An 18,270-nucleotide genomic window follows, 5' to 3' on the forward strand; every position below is an offset into this window, starting at 1 on the left:
GATCATGTTTGCTTGCAACTGAAACAAGGCTCTGCAGCCCTAGTATTATACTTAACTCATTTGTGTTCTCCCCAATGTTCAATTATGTTGCTAAATCGTATTGCTTCTTGCTGATGAATGGCAAAAATGTCACCTCTTGAAGTCCCCTCGGCTAAAACTGTGGTCCATGCTCTGGCCATCTCCTGCCTTTACTATATAGCACATTCCTTTTCTCTGACCTGCCTGCATCAACCCTCCCACCTCTACCCAAAACGCCACTGCTGATATCATTCGTTTCTCCCATTGCTCAGACCACATCAAGCCCCTCCTCCAATCTCTCCAAGCCTTTCAGCCCGCAATGGGATTTGCTCACATTAATACTTTGCCTACCCTGATGTCCTTTCCCCATTCTTTGGTTGTCTGCGCCACTGTCAATTTAGATTGCAAGTTCCTTGGGGACAGATACATGCCTTTTGTTTTGTGTACACAACTCTAAAGCACCACATATATTGATTATCTTGAATAAAGGACAATTAAAAACAGGATTATTTAAAGACATTTCTCATGCTCATTTTGGAGAAAGAAGTATGCTCTGACTAGTTCCATATACCAGGACCAATGCTAGAAACTGAGATATGAAAGGTAGAAGCTAAATGGCACCTTAAACCTAGGTTATGGGCGTAACAACAGAGTGTCTAGGCACGCTTTTTTATAACAAGAATACAAAGTTGAAAATGAATGAACGGCAGCTAAAATATCATGTTCATAATTCACATGATCTAGTCCTACCCCTGCCCGTCCGCCTAATATTCTTAAGAGGGTCTCTTCTCCAGTCTTCAGAGAGTAGATGGAAGTGGGGAGGCAGAAAAAGGTCCTCCTGTCCTTCCACTCCGCAGTTTTAATCTGAAATCTTAGGCGTGGTACTGCGCCCATACCTCAGAAACTGCTCACGCTAATGAAATTCCCTGTCACAAAATGCACCTAGAACAATGGGAGTTTTGAACACTGACCAGAACTACTATCAGTTACTATTGACAACAGTTTAGGACTTAACTTACCCTTGTATCCGGACACTGTGTTGCTTCACAGACTACTTGCATAATAAAGTGCCTTTCAGACTGGAAATAGGGAGAGAGAAGAGAGAAACACAGATGATTAGGACTGAAGTGTCAAAGCTTCCTGGCAATAAAGTATTTTGTTTCCAAAATAAAACAGTGTACTAAAACACTGACAATTTCAGTTTTTCTTGCCAACTGTGGTTCTCAGTATACAGGCAACCCACCAGTGAAGCATGGTCAGAAAAGGCTCAAACTCTTGTGTTGTTTGGGGCATAAATTAGTGCCTCCTCCTACTGACAGCTTTGACAAACAGGTCAGTCACTATTGTCACCTATAAGCAATCTGCTTTTACAAAAAGAAAGCTGAGGGTATCGTGATCAAATATATTTTGACTTGTGTTCATTTAAATCAAGGACCAGATTAAAAAACTGCAGGATATGAAGCAAATCAGGGTTTCATCACTCTGCTTCCCAAGTGAAAGGGTAGGCTCCAACATCTGGTCGCTCTGGTTTCTTTTCCCAGTAATTACTTGAGGGTTTTTTTTAATATAATAGGCTAGAAATAAGTTTTTTTAACTAAGACTTGTTAAAAACAGGACTTCTCATTTTCACAAAATAGAAAAGGGTTAGACTACTAAGTACCAACTGACTCCGCAAGATTTTAAAAACCCCATATGTCTTCCCAGAACACTGCAGTTATTTCTATTTTTTAAGCGGCTAATTAAGTAGTTTAATTCTTAATCTTTACATTTTCTGGTAAAGTTAATACCAAAAGGTAAGGAAGATTACTTCAGCAATTATTCCTCGGGTGTAGAAAACTGAAATAAATGATTTGCACCCATTCGGAGAGGTTCTCTCATTCTTTACAAAAGCCTCTACATTGAAGAGGCAAGGATTACAGATCTGCATTTAGGCTACCTGAGAGCTTCCTTCCATGCCTCAGCCAATTAAAAGAAGAAGAAAAAACCCTAAAACCTGGCCCCTGCAATCACCATTCCAGAGACGGCTTTAATGGTTTACAAAGGCTCAGGGAGGGTGACATTGCCTATACTGACTGATAAAAGCACTACTTTTCTAAAAATGCTAAAACATTGCTCTTGCCTGAAATACACTGGCAATGCCTGGGAAATAGTTACGCAGCAAATTCAGACCAAGGAATTCATCCACAGGCAGTATCACACCCCAAGATGGAGAAGAACACACAAACTAGGCTTCACAGCACAGACTGCTTAGGAAGCAAATTCCAGGCCCTGCATACCCAAGAGACTGCTTTGCTCCCTATGTACTGAAGTGATCTCCATCAAGGGCATGGAAGGAGGTGCTAGCTTGCAAGCTGCAAACTCTTTTACAGAGTTCCTAGAGTGCCTCCGTTAAAATTCACAGGATTATTTGGGAGTTACAATTTTAGTTGATTTAGTATTCACTCTTCACCACTGCAATAGGATTATGCTTTCACAACAGGCTGCTAACACACAAATCCAAGTCTCAGCAGAAATGGGAATGCATCAAAACTCAGAGTGGTGCATGGTTTCTCATCACGGACCATGGATTTATTTCTCATGTCCCATTAATTTCCCTCTTCGGTCACACTCACTCTCCACCGCACTAACATCTGACCACTTACCTCTTTGTCAAAATTTGCTTTGGTGAATTCCAAAGAGTTAAGGAGTGCATTGGTAGCCGCTAGCTTCACATTATTACTTGGCTCTTCTTTCCTCATGCCCTGGATAATGGCTGTCAATATCTCATTAGACTTGTCCTGAAGCTGTTCTGGATCCTAAAAACAGGAATCAAAACAGAAAGAAATGTCAAGAGGAGATTTTTTGCCGGATCACAACCAGCATGGAGGTATCTCACAGAACAGCTAAGCACCCAATTCACTTACGAGTTCTAACCTTACAGGGACAGATATTCCATGCAAGTACAGAATAAATGCATGCCTCTTTCTCCATAACAAACGTATCTAGTTACTCTGGGTCAGCAGCATGCCTGATCTTGCAGGGAACACAAGCAAAAGTCCTCAAACATTTAGGTTCCCAGAACAGAGCATTTTTTCCTTGAAGAGCAGTGGCGCAGCAGAGGAAAAGGAACAAGAAGAAATTTGTGGCAAGAGGACCAGTGCAACAGTAGGCATGGTGGAGATGGAAGTGAAGCAGAGAAAAAAAGAAATGAGAACCCCCCCCAGCAGTCTTCCCTCTGTTGGCACACATTCACATCTACACACACTTTCTGTAAGAGCTTTCTTTCATGAAATTGTAGAACACGGATACCACGTTCTATGGATTAGTTTTTACCTTGGTGTGATGAAGTGGCAGACACACAACATAACTGATTTGGGGGATGAGCCCACAGTTCAGATTCAAATTAAGCCACTGAGAGCAGAGGAGCAGAGCAGGTGCAGGGGGGAAAGCAGCAATTTTTAGCACAGCAGACTCAGTAGGCACTTACAATATCTTGACAAATGTAGCCGATGGCCTCCAATGTTGACTCTTTCATATGTTCTGTGCTGTGCTGATTTGTAACATTGGCTACCAGCTGTGGAATAAGTTCAGGCCACTGATTCATGGGGATCTCTGCACAGGCGATGCCAGCAACGCACTGTGATGCTGAGCTGGGCCTGTAGGTTTCTGTACCCAAGGTCTGCAAAACCTGTAAGGAGATGAGAAAGGAACAAGACATGAGGCCGCCACACTTGGAATACTGTTGGTACAAGGACAGAGGGGACTTTCAGTTATATTACAAGATCACACAGATCTTCTGGGCATGGGACTTTCAATTTTATTATAGGATCCCAGAGGTCACCGTAAGAAATCTCTTTAAGCTGAGAAAACAATCTCACACGCCAGAGACCAAACAGATTCTTTGATTTTGAAATAAACAAGAGAAAAGTAAACTGAGAAACAAGGTCTCAAAACACACATGTAGATGCAAGATCTGCATTCACTACAGAATAACAGGGTGCTTGAACAAACACAACTGGGAAGAAAAGCAAAAATGCTGTATTTTTTACGTACATAATTCTTGACTTCTCGACGAGCATTGGCATCGATTGCAAGCCATCTCTGCTGGTGCTGGGCCTTAACATCAGGGTCTTTAGATGTCAGAGAGTTCTTGATCTGCAAACCAGCTGCGACTCTGGCAACCTGGCTGTTCCCTGGGTTTGCCAGCACTCTGGACAGTTCCACAAGGAAAGTGGGCTGGCCAAAAAAAGAGAGGTAAATACAGTTCAGTAACTGAAGCTAGCTTGCATCCTTTCCTTGAGTGAAGAAGTAGTTACGCCTAAACTCTAACCTTTGCATGAATGTGACAGCATTTACAGTTGAATTTAAGGGTCAAAAACCAGAATGGAAGAATCTTACCTTTCCCAAGCTGAAAGTACATACACACCTCAATATGTAATATCATACATGTTTAGTCCTTCTTAGTAGTGATTTATATAACTGTGAAATGAATAGTGCAAGCAACCTCTGGTTACTCCTACCTTACAGATTAAGAACTGACACACAGCAACCTACTGAAAGTCAGTCAATGATTCCATGCTCAAGCTCATACAGTATTTGAATACATCTCTCAAGTGTGATACTCTATTGCATGGAAATTTATTTTCTGATTTCACCATTGCTGAGATAGTATGTATGACCATTGCAGCTCAAGATATTCTGCTGCCTCGATCAGAGCCCAAAATGGAACAATCCTCATTTCACTCCATCCTAGTAGGGCCAACATTTTAAGAAGGCTTGTTGCAACATTCAGACACTGCTGTCTATCCCACTTCATGATACTACCTGAAACAAGTTGCTACCTTCTGCTATATGGCAGAACCATCCCAATTCCAGTCCTCTCCTTGAGTTGCTAAGCAGATTCTTGTAGGACTAGATTTCTAAAACTCAACCTAAATATGCAGAATTTCGTACAAGGTTGTACAACAGGATTGTAACAGGGTTGCAGGAGAAATTGGGCATAAGCCGTTTACATCAGGGATGGGGAACTGGAGCTATCAATCACCTGAAGTCACAATGCAGTCAGGTGACCTCTTTTTGCCCGTGCAATGTGAATTTAAACCATGCAGGCAAAAGCACTGTGCTTTCCAAGTTCCGATGAGCCTGCAAAGCTGTGCGCACAGGTATTGCAGGTGTTACCAATCAGCAGATGGGCAGTGCCTGCACTCCACCTTCCAGTCCAGCTACATCTTTACCTGCCCCACACCAATTCAGAGCAAATGGGTGTGGCTTGGCCATAACAGCCTTGCAAACCAAAGGGGGAGGCCTGACAGACCTAGGCAGGAAGTTCCCCACCCCTGGGTCTGCATAGTAGATAGCAACTAAGCAAATCCACAATTACTTCTTAATACTCATGATACAGAGTCAAAATTTATACTCTCAAGTCAGTATAATTAAGGCATTAATAATAATACCGACAAAAGAAGAAGGTAAGTACATCATATCCATCAACTGTTGTTTCGCACATCTTTACGGTAGGCAAATGAATGGGTGGTATCCAACCAAGTCCTATTCAAGATAGACCTACTGAAACTAATATTAGTCATGCTAACTATCTTCAGTGCAGCTACACTGAGTATCAGTAGCATTTCCACCCTATGCAAGTGCACAAAGTTACTATTGTGTCCTTTTTGACTCATGGGCTTTTCCAGACATCTCAGTGCTGACTGCCCTGCTGTAAAAGAAATGTGACTTCAAACTAAATCCTAGAAGTAGCTAGCAGTGGTTGTTAAAGCAGTCAATTTGGCGAAGGACACAGGAGTTGTTCTGCATGTTCGAACATGATCTCCTAATAAGGAAACTGTCACCAAAAGGTCTTCATGTGTTAATATGATGAACGAACTGGGAAATATTTAGCCAACATTCAACTAGGATGGCTCTATAAAATTCTAGCAACAAACCAGGATGGGTGTTAAACTGCAATTTGCTCAAAAGCACTTGACAGATTTAAATCCCCCTTTATTTTCAGCAACACTGGAGTGCACTGGCAGACTAGTAATGGATGGCTGAAGAGAAATCATGAAAAGAAAAACAGCAAATGGTAAAAGGTAGGTTGTAGAGTTTGGATATTGGTCAAGTTTTATTTACCCAGTTTGGATGTGCAGACGGTGGGACAGCACAGGGTGGGTGGTTGAACATCTAATGGCACGAACTGCAATGCTTACTTAAGGCACACCGTCAGGCCAGTTTGATGGAGGAGCATAGCCAGGTCACTTAGTATAGTGACACCTGAAAGCTTGGTACTGGTGTCTAGGAATCACAGACTTGTCAGTATTTCAGAGTGCTTACGGGGTTGGGGCTGCCTATTATAATTTTTTTACTTTCTTTGTATGGAAATTACATACAAACCCATGGCATATTACTAACTGCTTTTGGAAGTTTCCTCACTTTCAAAAAGTGACTTGTTATGCAGCTTGGAGGGTATCTGTTTAAAGGAAAAACAAATCCAAATCCCCATGGGTATTATTCATATCTCAGCCTCCCCAGCCCCATACTCTATCCACGGGTGGTCCCTATACAGCAACATTGGAATTTTTCTCAGCTTTCCTGTAGAATCCCAACCTGTTCTCCATCTTTCAACCAATTTCCCTCATCCTACACCAGCTCAAGATGCTCTTACACAATTTCACGTATCAAGGGTCACTAATGTGGTTCCTGCAGTTGCACATGTGCACACAGGGTAAACACACCCCCCCCGGTGAAATTAGGCACAAAAGCAGCATTCTGTTGTAGCCAATATAATAGATGATGTTGTGTGTTGTCAGCTGTGGCATGTGTTTGTTGCCTATGATAATTTCTCCTGTTTCCAAATATGCCCACAGGCCACAAAATATTGCCAAACTCTGCCTTATACCCTGCCCTTCAATCCACCCAGTATGAACTTCCTTAGCCTGAACACGGGTGGTACAGGAAGCAAGTCTAGACACGCGGTCCACACATCACACATGCACCTCCCATTTGGACTACACAGGGTTATGGAATGCTCATGGCGATTCACCTCTCTCATACACAATATGAGAGAAAACTCTGAGCAGTTGACAAGTGAGTAGGTAGAAAGCAACTTGGGTAAGTGTTTATATGGCTGAAAAGGATAACTTTAGAGAGCTTAGGTGAAGAGGGATGGTTGCAATTTTGCAATGAAGCTGATCTATAGAGGGGTAAATTAAGGTTGGGATGCATTTAACCGTGTATTGCAAAATCTGACTAAGTCCTGCTCTCTGCTGTGCAGCAATCTCCTGATCCTCCTCTACCCAGTTATCATTCTGTCCTAAAAAAATAAAATCACACTGCATTTTAGTGTGGAACTCTGAATTCAAGGGGCAGCGAATGTTATACTGGTAAATGGCAGTCCAGGAAGAAAACTTAAAACAATCCTAAAGTACTGTAACACAGGACTTCACCTCAGGGAGTGCAAGTAAGGGCAGAGCTACAAAGTACCTTGACAAAACAAGTTCTGAAAGCATTATTTGATTGGAAATCCTGTGTTTTATCTCATAAGATGTCCTTCCCATCCCTAACACACAAAGTTTTAAGTCTATGCTCAATTCACAGACACTAGGTGAATGTCACTGATGTCTAAAAGTTGTGGTAGCACTCAATTATTAACTTATTTCTATTTGTGGCAAAGCTGGCTCCTAATCACCTAGACCTAGGTCACTTAAAATCTGTGCACTTTGCACATATGACCTGCAAATATTTTTCAGCTCTTTGCAGGACTCACAGTAAGAACAAGTATGGTGCAGCAAATAGTACACTAGACACTGAATTGAGAAACCCAGTTTCAAATCCACACACAGTCATAAAGCTCACCAGTTGGTCTTGGGCCAACCACAGTCCCTCAACCCCAGGTATCTCAAATATACTGTGAGAATAGAACGGGATACCTTGTATACACTTTGGAATGAGGGTGGAGTGCAACTCTGATAATTTTTTAAAATATGATGCTTTGATTGGAAGGGGGCTGCACCTTAACCAAAACATTGTGGTGAGGCAGGAAGATGGGTCTTACATAGTTAATGTTACCTTTAACATTAATTTAAAACATGCAAGATCTTCAGGGCCAAGAGCATTCGTTACGCAGCACAAGAAGTAGATTAGCATAGCACTAAAAGAACATTTTGGTGCAGATTACCTTACACATGAACATTCTTGCTTCTTTATAACTCATGAGCTTTAACCCCAAGAAGAACATTGTCTGTCTATCCACAGGTGGTGTATGAAACCATACAAGAACATCTCAAAGTCCTTCTGTTGCTTAACTTTCAAGAGAAGCAACTGTCAGGCTATTCACAGAAACACTACTGGTCGCGGGTGGCGGGAAGACACTGCTCAGGTAACACACATACGAATGTTCCCTTTGTCTTTACTCCTTTTATTTCTATTTCACTGTTACAGTGTAGAAGAAGTACAGCATGACCTCTAAAAATAGCAAGTATGTGTTAACATCAAGTATTTCAGTGCAAAGCACCCTACAGAACATGACCCTGCAAATTAAATAGAAACAGGGTGGATGGGGTGGAGGATTCAGCTAAGCACCTACATGGAAATTAGAATACACCTTGTCATCTGAAGCCTAGTAAGTTATTCACTCACCCAACAATGCCAATGCAACACATAATATGCAATTCAGAAACAATACTTCTCTAAAAGACTCCAAGATTGCTGGAGTCAACCCAAAGCCTCAAGAGTATTCCCACAGATTTTAAAGGCAGGAGCCCAAGACGTGTTAGTTATGAAGAGCCATTTAAAGGTTCTCTCAATGAATGTAACGTGCAACGCCACCTCAGTAATACCTGTCTAATAACTAATTGGGACATGCTACTAGTGATTTCAATGTATTTTGAACAATCTTTCCTAAATATGTATGCATGCCTAAGTAGTCCATCATCTGAAACACAGGCTCATTTGCCTTTATTAAAACAAATAATCTAGGCAATGTCAATCACATTTCCATTCAGCGTGGAGATCAACCACTGAACTCAATACACTCATCTTAAATTGATCCAATAAAAGGCTTCAGTTACCCATTTCTCCTCTCCTACTTTCTAGAATATACAGTGAACTGAATTTTTCTTCACTGCTTTATGTGCTGTCAGTTCAAGTACATAACCTAAGTTGCACCACCTCTTCTACATTCAGGACACCCACTTGGCTGTGTCCCCTTTTACAATGTATCCCTACCTGCCTTCTAAAGCAAGGCTTTTGCATACAGAAACGAATTACTATTTCACAAAGTTTTAGAAACTAAAAAAAAATGTGCTGATGGCATTAAGAGACAGACCAACAACAGATTTCAAAAAAGAGTCTCGAAGAAAAGAAGGAAAATATTATTTATAAAGCATGTAAATTCAAGGGAGACGTTTTAAGAATAGGGCTATGGGGTGGAGTTGTAAAAGAATGGAAAAGGAAAGGAAAATGCAGGAAGGTTCGGAGGCCCAGCATGGCAAGCCCTAAAATTAGGGAGGGGAGCCAGTAGGGAAAAACGAAACCTAAGATAGGCCCGCCTACGAGCACTTAGGCGGACTGGCCCGTTTCATGCAGCGGCGGCCTCCTCCTTCTCCTCCGGCGGCATCTAGCTAGCTACTCATGCCGGCTTCCCCACATGGCCGGCCCCCGCAGGCCTCATCTATCCATCCTCCTCCCCCCGCCTTTCCCTCCATGCATGCAGCGCGGCAGAGCCAAATCGCCCTCCCCTTCCTTTTCCCTCCCGCGGGCCCGGCGCGCCCTCACGATTGGGTGGCGCGACTCCCGGGAGTCTTGCCATTGGCTGCCTCCTGCATTTCCCCCTCCCTCCCCCCAAAAAGAGAGAGCGAGAGAGAAAAAGGGAAAAAAGAGGAGAAAAAAACCTTCGGTTAGGCTGCGCCCCTCTATGGCGGTTCGGCCTGCTATGGCTTTTTTAAAAAAAATAATAATGATAATAATAAAACACACACAGGAAAGGGATTTCGCTTTTCCAAACCCCACCCAAGGGCAGCCCAAGCCCGGTTTTTCTCTTACCAGGTTCTCGATGGCCGCCTGTTCCAGGAACTTCTGAGCTGCCTCAAGCTCGGTGCAATCTGCAGGGGATTAGGAGAGGGGGGGACACACACGAGGGGGTGTCAGTGGCGGCCCCCAATTCCGGCCCAGCAGGATCTCCCCCATCCGCTCGCCCCTTTTTCTACTGCTTGAATCAAGGCGCTGACACCCCACACCAATCTAGAAGCGCCCACATGTTCACATTCCTACCAGGCGTCCAGCAACAGACCCCTCCCGATACTGAGGGCCTCGGGAGCTCTCTCTCCTTCTAGCCAAACTTCGTTTCTATCAGCAAGAAGCACCCCAAGACGACTGAGAAATTCACTTTTTTGGTTCCATTCACGGCGGGCCGGGGGGGGGGCGGAGAGAGACAGAGAAATTGATACATTCTCTCCCCAAAGGCTGGATAGCAGGGAAATCGCCTCCCCGACACAGCGAGTGGGTCCGGTGTGCATCACCCGAGAGTCCCGCTTCTGGAGACCCGAGATCGCATCCCTCCAAATCTAAGCGTATTTTGGGAGTGGGAGAAAGAGGAGAGATGCATTCAACTTCCCCCAACATGTGCTGGGCCGCGACTACTTCCCCAGTCTGCCAGCTCTGAGCACGGGGGCGCTTATTGCTGCCACCCCACCTCTCCGCTTTGGGCCTGCACCCCAGGCTAGAGACAAGACCACCCTCGGCCAATGCCGGCCTGCACATGGACCGCTTTCTTATGTAAGTGTGCAAGTTCCCCGGGCGCTACATCTCAGCCCGAGTGTCAAAGGCTGCGAGATCCTGATCTCACCCCCAGACCTCTACTAACCCCGCCTGGGACCCGCTCTCACGACCCACCCCGCAATTCACATAAGACTTATTCCCTCTCTCCCCCTCTAAACGAGCATATCCGGGGGGTAGAGACCCGTCGCCCATCGCACACAAGGAGCAGAAAAGGCGGCTTGCCCCACAGCCATATGCCGAGGCGCCTTTCGCAGAGGCAGCTTCCACCCCACCCTTCCCTTCTCCCTCCCTCGTGCCACGAGAGGCGCCTCCATGCTCGCCTCGCACAGGACCCCCCGCCCCACATCGCTGCCCCCTTGACGCAGAGGCCGTTCCGCTCGTATCCCCCGGCCCTCCCCTCACCCACTCAGGCCACCAAACGGACCCCCCTAACCAACATAGGGGCGGAGAGGAAGCTTTCTGCCTGGGCAACCACCAACTCTCGGCCCACCGCTTCAGTGGGGCTGGCGGAAATACCCATCCAACTAACTGACCTCCCCCCGACCCATTCTCTTTCCTCGTCCTTTCCACCCCCAAAAAACATACCTCTTTGCTGCCCACACTAGAAGGCAGAAGCCCCTTTTCCAACCGCCCGGCATCCTCGGCTTCCCCCTCCCCCCGTGGCCTTCCCTTTCCCTTCCGAGACCATTCATTCCTTTGACACCCCTTTCTCCCCCTCGACCACCCACCTTTAAATAGCACCCACCCCCCACACATATTATTCTATATCGTGGTGCGGGCGGGGGGGGAGGCAGTTGGTTTTTCCTCCCCTGGCCTCCCGCCCATCCCCATGGAGAGAGGGGCCTGTCGGGATGCCGCCTCCCCTGCTTCCGCCCAGCCCTCCTTCTCCCCGTTTTTACCTGGCGAGACCGTCTTCTCCAAGATCGTAATGAGCTCCATGTTGGCGGCGGCGTGAGGCGAGAGCGCCTGGTGGGGAGGAGAGGCGGAGGGGGGGAGGGAGAGGGAAAGGGAGCACCGGAGTCGGTGATCGCCGCCGCCGCCTGCTGTTGCTGCCGCTCTCCCCGTTCACTCGGCCGGCCGCTCTCTCCCTTCGCGCTCTTTACTTCTCTCCCTCAGCTGCGGCGGGGTGGCCCCACCCCCGGCGGAAACGACTCTCCTCTCCTCTACTACTTCCCCTCCCCCCCTCCCCACACACAACTCCTTGTGGCGGCGGAAGAGGACGAGGGGGAGGAGGCGGGGGACGGACAGGAAGAGGGGAGTTTTAAAAAAATAAAAAACCGAAAAAAAGCGCGCGCGCGGCGAGGTGAAGCGAAGTAATTCACCCGGAGGAGGAAAACAAAAGAGCTCGAGGGCGTGCGTGGGTGGGGGCGTGCGTGCAAAAAAAAAAAAGCCCTCACGCTCCTCTCACACGCAGCCTCCCTGAGGGGAAGCTGTTTCGCTCCCTTATTCACTGACTTGACTCGACTGACTGACTTGGACTGGTCAGGCCTCTCCCAGGCCCCAGCCCGCCTTCAGGCACGTAACGTTCGTGCGTAACCAACGTGCTCACGCAACAGCCAAGACGCAGGAACAAGAGCAAGCTCTCCCCTCCCCTCGTTTTCAACCGGCCGACGCCCGCCTTGCTCTTCCTCAAGCGCCGATTGGCCAGTTATGGCTCGTACGTCATGACGGTGTTAAGTCTAATGGAGCGCAGTAGTTTGCTTAAAAAAAGCGAAAATTCCCTTAAGAAAGATTTGGGGGAAAGATGTAGGCTTAATTAAGGCTGTGATCCTGTGCGCACTTACTTGGGCGGGGTGTGTGTGAGAACTATCAAGAGAGGTGAAATTTTCTTCCGAGTAAACATAAATAAGTGCAGGCTGCTGATGTTTCACATGCTTTATGTTTGCCTGAGTATACTAATATATTTAATAAATTTATTGCTATGTTTTCTAACCTCTTCCCTTGCTTATGTTACTCTGCCCCACACTATATGCAATGATTGTCAGATACATCATCTAATTATAAGTTTCTAACATGAAAGATTTGACATTTCTCATGGGATGTATGTACAAGATCTGGAAAAACAACTTTTGATACTGTATTCATTTTAGCTCTGGGTCTTTAGCATGTTATAGTCCATAGCGCAACTTATAGGTAAAAACTGACTGATCGAAACATAATGTGTGCACATCCTAACAGATGGTTTCATGTGAAAGTTCATTTGCCACAAGCCCAGTTGAAATGAGCTGCATGAAAGTAGTAGCGCATATATAGGAACATGAACTGCCTTACACTGAATCACAGCATTCTGGGGCAGCTGAAGATTCTGAACATTTTTCAAAGGCAGCCCCATGTAGAGTGTATTACAGTAGTCCAGCAATGTCCAACCGGTCGACCGCAATCGACAGGTTGATCGACAGGGTTCTCCAGGTCGATCGCAGGAGCTAAAGAAGAGATTGCCCAATTGCTCCTGAGCGATCATGACACCCCCCACCCCTGGCGCTATGTCCCATTGTTGCACTTCCCCCAGAGTGGGGGAAGAAGGGAAAGTTGTGGACTGTTGCTTGAGCGATTTAATGAAACCCTCCCCCCAAAAAAGCTCAACAACTCTGGTCTCTCTCGACAATATGGGTAATGACAATGGGTAGATCATTGCCAGTTTTATTATACTGGGAGTAGATCGCAATCTCTATAGAGTTGGACGTGCCTGTAAATCCAACCAGTATATAACTAAGGCATGCATCACCATGGCCAGATCTCATGTCACAAGTATGATGATTATTACACACTTTATAACACACTCTATACTTATTAGTTGCTGCTGCTGTGTCACTAGTAAAATTTACTCCCTTATAACATCTATTTGCATGGCTCTGGGACTTCCCTGTGGATTCCTTGGGAAGGAGCGAGGGTGCTTCTGTTACAGTAGTCATAGGCAAGGGGAGTTAGCGATGAAAGTTAAACTAGCAGGTGTGTTTGGAAATTCCAGAACAAGGCCCACTTCTCATCCTCATCTTCATCCTTCCAACAGCATTAGCAACCCAACTTGCCCTGGACTCATTTGGAGTTTCACTCAGTGCCAGATTAGTGAATAAGGAAACTGCTACAGTTTATTAATAACCATGAATAAATGCGTCAACATGGCTCATGTTACTGAGACCTGAGTAGATGAATGGGGGCAGGGAGTTGATTTCTTCCTGTTATTTCACCTGGGATCTTGGGGCAGTACCAAAATAAGCTTTAGGATTTAGAATGGGTAGGGATGTTATTGGATAACAGTTCCCATCATCCTTGTCCACTGGCCACATGGAGTCCAATATTTCTTTCTCCCTCAGCAGAATCCAGATCCAGTTAAGCCTGAATTTCACATACTTCTTGGTGTTGGGCACCAATGTGGGTACAAACCACCCCACTACCTAACCGTCTCCTTACCCAAGCTGACAAAATTAGTCTCTGAATGTGGAGTGGCTTTCAGTAATGTTGGTGGGTCAGACTACTTCCACAGAAATGGAGGGTTGGCTTGCAGCAGCTAATTTGCTTTGTAGGAGCAGTAGTCCAATTGGGATGGTCTTCTCTGAAGTTCTGTGGAAGCCAAATGGTTTATGTCTGGTCTTGGAAAGTTTCTTGTTGATGTTTGGCCCTCCTGTTGAAGATCTGGTCACTCTCTGGGAAACAGAGATAACCTGAGTTGTAGACATGTTCTTTCCTAAACCCAATCTGCTCCTTAGTTTGAGTGAACTAGAGGCAGTTTAGCAGGATGGTAGGGATTATCAGAAGTCAAGGGACATAAAAGTTGAAGCAAATTTGGCAAGACGCAAGGAACAATTACTTATCAAGCCTGCTTTATGGTAGCAATGGACATCAAGCAGCTATACTCCATCAAATTGTGTTTTTAGGGCAGCATTTCTGAGTGGTTTGGTGTTCACTATATCTTGGTGCACAGGACGATATCAGAGAAGCCCAGCGTGACAGCAAAAAGTGGCCCATAACTATCTTGATTTTGACACTTTTGCTTTTCAGTTGTGGGTGTGTCTAGAATACTGTTTTTCTTTCTTTGGTAATTAATAGTTTATTGAAGTTTTCACTCTTTTACATTAACACAGTCCACCTGTCTCTCTTTGCCTGCCTGCCATGCTGCCCCAACCACTTAACAGCAGCATTTTCACTTTTTGCCTGTCATTCATTCATCAAGTCATGCAGTGGTTAGGCGTATATCAGGTAAGGAGTGGAGAAGAAAAGTCCCAGCAGTTGTGTGCTGTGCCTCCCATTTCTCCAGGAAATGAAGGGTATTCCCAGAAGAGGTGTGTCAATTCTGCTGGTGGTCACACAAACACCTTCCGCATCCATCTCTGGACAAAATGCTCAGTCATATAAAACATGCTGGTGTCTGATAGGCTCGGTGGAATATTTATTTGTTGAATTAACTTCAGCCTAAGTCTTTAGTGTACTACTTGCAACATCTCCTTGGATACAGTCTACCCATGATTATCCACACTCTGGCTGCTTCCAAGATAAGACCGTTGTTTATAGGGCTACCATTTAAGGCTTGACAACTTCGGTTAATTAGGAAGATAGGAAGCTGCCTTTTGCCGAAACAAACCATTGCTCCATGCAAGTCAGTATAATCTGCACATACTGCACACCTACCTACAGATGTCCGGGATCCAACTTGGGATCGTCTGCATGGGAATGCTCTGCCACTACGCTACAGCCCTTCCAAGTTCAGAATATATGTGGAAGGCTCCTAACTAGGACTGGTCACCAGGAGCTTAACTGTATTTCAGTCAAAATTCAAATTCAAAATTCAAAGTCCAATTCCAATCAAAATTCAAAGTGCTAGTGACTTCCTTTAAAGTCCAATGCTGCTTGGGACTAGATACATGAGGGACCATCTTTGCACCAGCCTGGGTGTTAAGATCACCATCTGAAGCCGAGATACCCTGGCCAGGTGAGTGGCGATTGGAAACCACTGTGCAAGCTATGTTACCCCACTTTCCCCCCGAAGGGAGAAATGGCTGTATAGTCGTACCTTGGTTCTCAACTCCCAGAACCATTCGAAAACCAAGGTGCGGCTTCCGATTGGCTGCAGGAGAGTCCTGCAGCCCATCAGAAGCTGCGGAAGCCGTGCCGGACATTTGGCTTCCAAAAATCATTTGAAAACCAGAACACTCACTTCCGGGTTTCGGTTGTTCGGGAGCCAAGGCGTTTTGAGATCCAAGGTACAACTGTAATTTAGTCGCCAGGTTATTTCTCTCTCCCTTCCCCACTGCCACACTTTATTTAAGCAGGGTATTTCCCAGACTATCTGGAGATGCCAGGGATTGAGCCTGGAACATTTTATGCACAAACTACATGTGCTTCAACTGCACCACCACACTTCCTTACACTATTACCCAAATGGACCCTTGGGCGAGAACTTTGCCCAAATGTAAACACATGCAAGATGGGTTCTGAGACAGCAAGTGTTGTTTCATTGTTCCATGAGCTCAGGGAAGCCATCTTGACAATTTTAGAGAAAGCGAATAGAAATTTTGGAAACAGGTGGGGTGGCTGGGTAATGCAAGGTACATTTCAGAGTTCATCAATTTGAGATTTCTGCATCCTTTAAATTTGAGATACCATAACTAAAGACCCAAGCATTAGAAATAACTGAAATCCACATCCAGGGCTAAAGAAAAATCAATGAACTTAATTTCATCTAAGATAATTTAGCCAGCCTGATGGTCCATAAACAATTATCTTGATTAGAGGTGCAGCTCCTGAGCATGCTGGTATTTCATAGAATCATAGACTTGTAGAGTCAGAAGGGACTGCGAGGGTCATCGTCCAACCCCCTGCAATGCAGGAATCTCAACTAGATCATACATGACACATGTTCCATAAAACTTAAAAACCAAATGCTAACCTAGTCTGTAAAAAAGAAGCTGTCTTTCATCTTCCCTTTGTTTGCTCTAGGCAGATGCTTGAGCTGAAGGCAATAGCTGAACACTAGTGAAGAAAGGAAGATAGTGGGAGCACCATCACTAAGCCATAGGCGGCCACAGAATGTGAAGTTATGGAGAACACAGACTGGACAGAAGTAGGAATGCTTGTTTTGAACTAGTAGGCTGGAAGGTGCCACAGCCAGCCTGGTTATGAAGAAGGCTGAGGTGTCCTCCCACCATTAAGGACCTGCTAATTTTGTTCCAAGTATGTTCCTGGGCCCTAAATTCCAGCTCAGGCATCTGAAGGGCAGTGAAGGTTACATGCAAGGTTAAGAGTGTTTGATCCAGCACAATGTCATGTTTTTCAAAACAGCACTTCAGAGCGTGTGTTCAAAGAAAGCTGGCACAGGATGTATATGGCTCAACACCATTTAGGAGGTGGCAGCTGAACCAGGTGACAGAGTAGAAGGTAATCAACTGGCTCACAGTGTCCAACCTCAAGACTTGACAACGCAGTATCAAGTTGCAGCATTAAGTGTGAGAGTGTTAACTAGGGCAGCCCACCCACAAACCTCTTCAAAAGGCCCGTAAAAAGCAACACGGGCACAAATGCTTAGTGGTTAGGGGGTGGGGTCAATAGTCAATGCCAATGGTTAATTCCTTGCTGCTTTGTTCTGCAAGGCAACAAGAGCCAGGTAGGTAGACATCAACTTTTGTAACATAGCACTGTGTTAATAAAGGTTCCTTGACAGTGTGTTGCACAATAGGTATGTGGTTCTCATCCCTCTCTCCACATTAAAGTGCAGACACCCATTTAAAGACATCTCCTCCTTAGAGTGGAATGTGCATGCTCAACTCCTAACAGTCTATGGCTTTTGAAATATGTCTAACCTCTAATTCAGGGGTGGGTGATGTTTCTTGGTTCAAGAACTGCATTTCTCTTTAGCCAACCCTCTGAGGCCACATGTCAGTCACATATTCTCTCTCTCTCTCTCTCTCTTTTACACACCCACCCACACACCACACCCCTCCAAAGGCAATTCATGCAGATCAGTTGAGAGGGCTGAATGCCCCCTACCCACTCATCATATAAATGAGTTGATGATGGGAGGAGGCAATTTATTAATTATTAGATTTATATACCACCCTCCTTCAAAAGATCTCAGGGCGGTAAACAGGATAGAAACACATCCAAACCAGGGTGCTAGGCTGGGCAGATTTTCACCAAAATCAGGAAGGCGGGGAGTGCATGTCAAAAGCATTTGCTTGAGGGGCCAGATCAGGCCTCTGAACCAAAGGTTAGTGATCCCTGCATTTCTGTGAGACAGCTTTCATACAAACAACCACACCGGCAGCCAGAACAGAATCGTCACATGGAATATAGGTAACCCGCTTCTTATGCTTATTTTATTTATGCAATCACAGCTTTATGCAGTGTAGGAAATAAATAAATGGAGATAGGAAGAAACCCTCTCTCAATTTAATTATTCCACACACACACACACACACGCACAAAGCTGCAATAATGGGTTTACCTCCCTTTGGAAGGCAGTGAGAGGGCTCTGGAAGCATCCCAGAGCCCTAGCAGTAAGTGAGGTGC

General features: G+C 45.3%; 1 protein-coding gene across 2 annotated transcripts in view; it reads right to left on the reverse strand.

The window, feature by feature from the left end:
* KPNB1 (karyopherin subunit beta 1) overlaps positions 1-12,275 on the reverse strand; it is a gene marked incomplete at its 3' end in the record, with an annotated part of 32,234 nt that extends 19,959 nt beyond the window's left edge. Inside the window, exons 1-6 of one of the 2 annotated variants that reach the window (XM_081166244.1) lie at positions 11,667-12,271; positions 10,033-10,091; positions 4,051-4,233; positions 3,485-3,685; positions 2,661-2,813; positions 1,038-1,097 (exon numbers count right to left, since the gene is read on the reverse strand). In XM_081166244.1, coding sequence (XP_081022370.1) covers positions 1,038-1,097; positions 2,661-2,813; positions 3,485-3,685; positions 4,051-4,233; positions 10,033-10,091; positions 11,667-11,706 — 696 coding nt within the window. In that variant the 5' untranslated portion in view covers positions 11,707-12,271. Of the gene's footprint in view, positions 1-1,037; positions 1,098-2,660; positions 2,814-3,484; positions 3,686-4,050; positions 4,234-10,032; positions 10,092-11,666 lie in introns of both variants that reach the window. The other variant, XM_081166243.1, reaches the window with a different exon arrangement.
* Positions 12,276-18,270: the final 5,995 nt, after the last annotated feature.

The sequence above is a fragment of the Podarcis bocagei genome (assembly GCF_964188305.1).
Source record: "Podarcis bocagei genome assembly, chromosome: 13".
Lineage (NCBI taxonomy): Eukaryota > Metazoa > Chordata > Lepidosauria > Squamata > Lacertidae > Podarcis > Podarcis bocagei.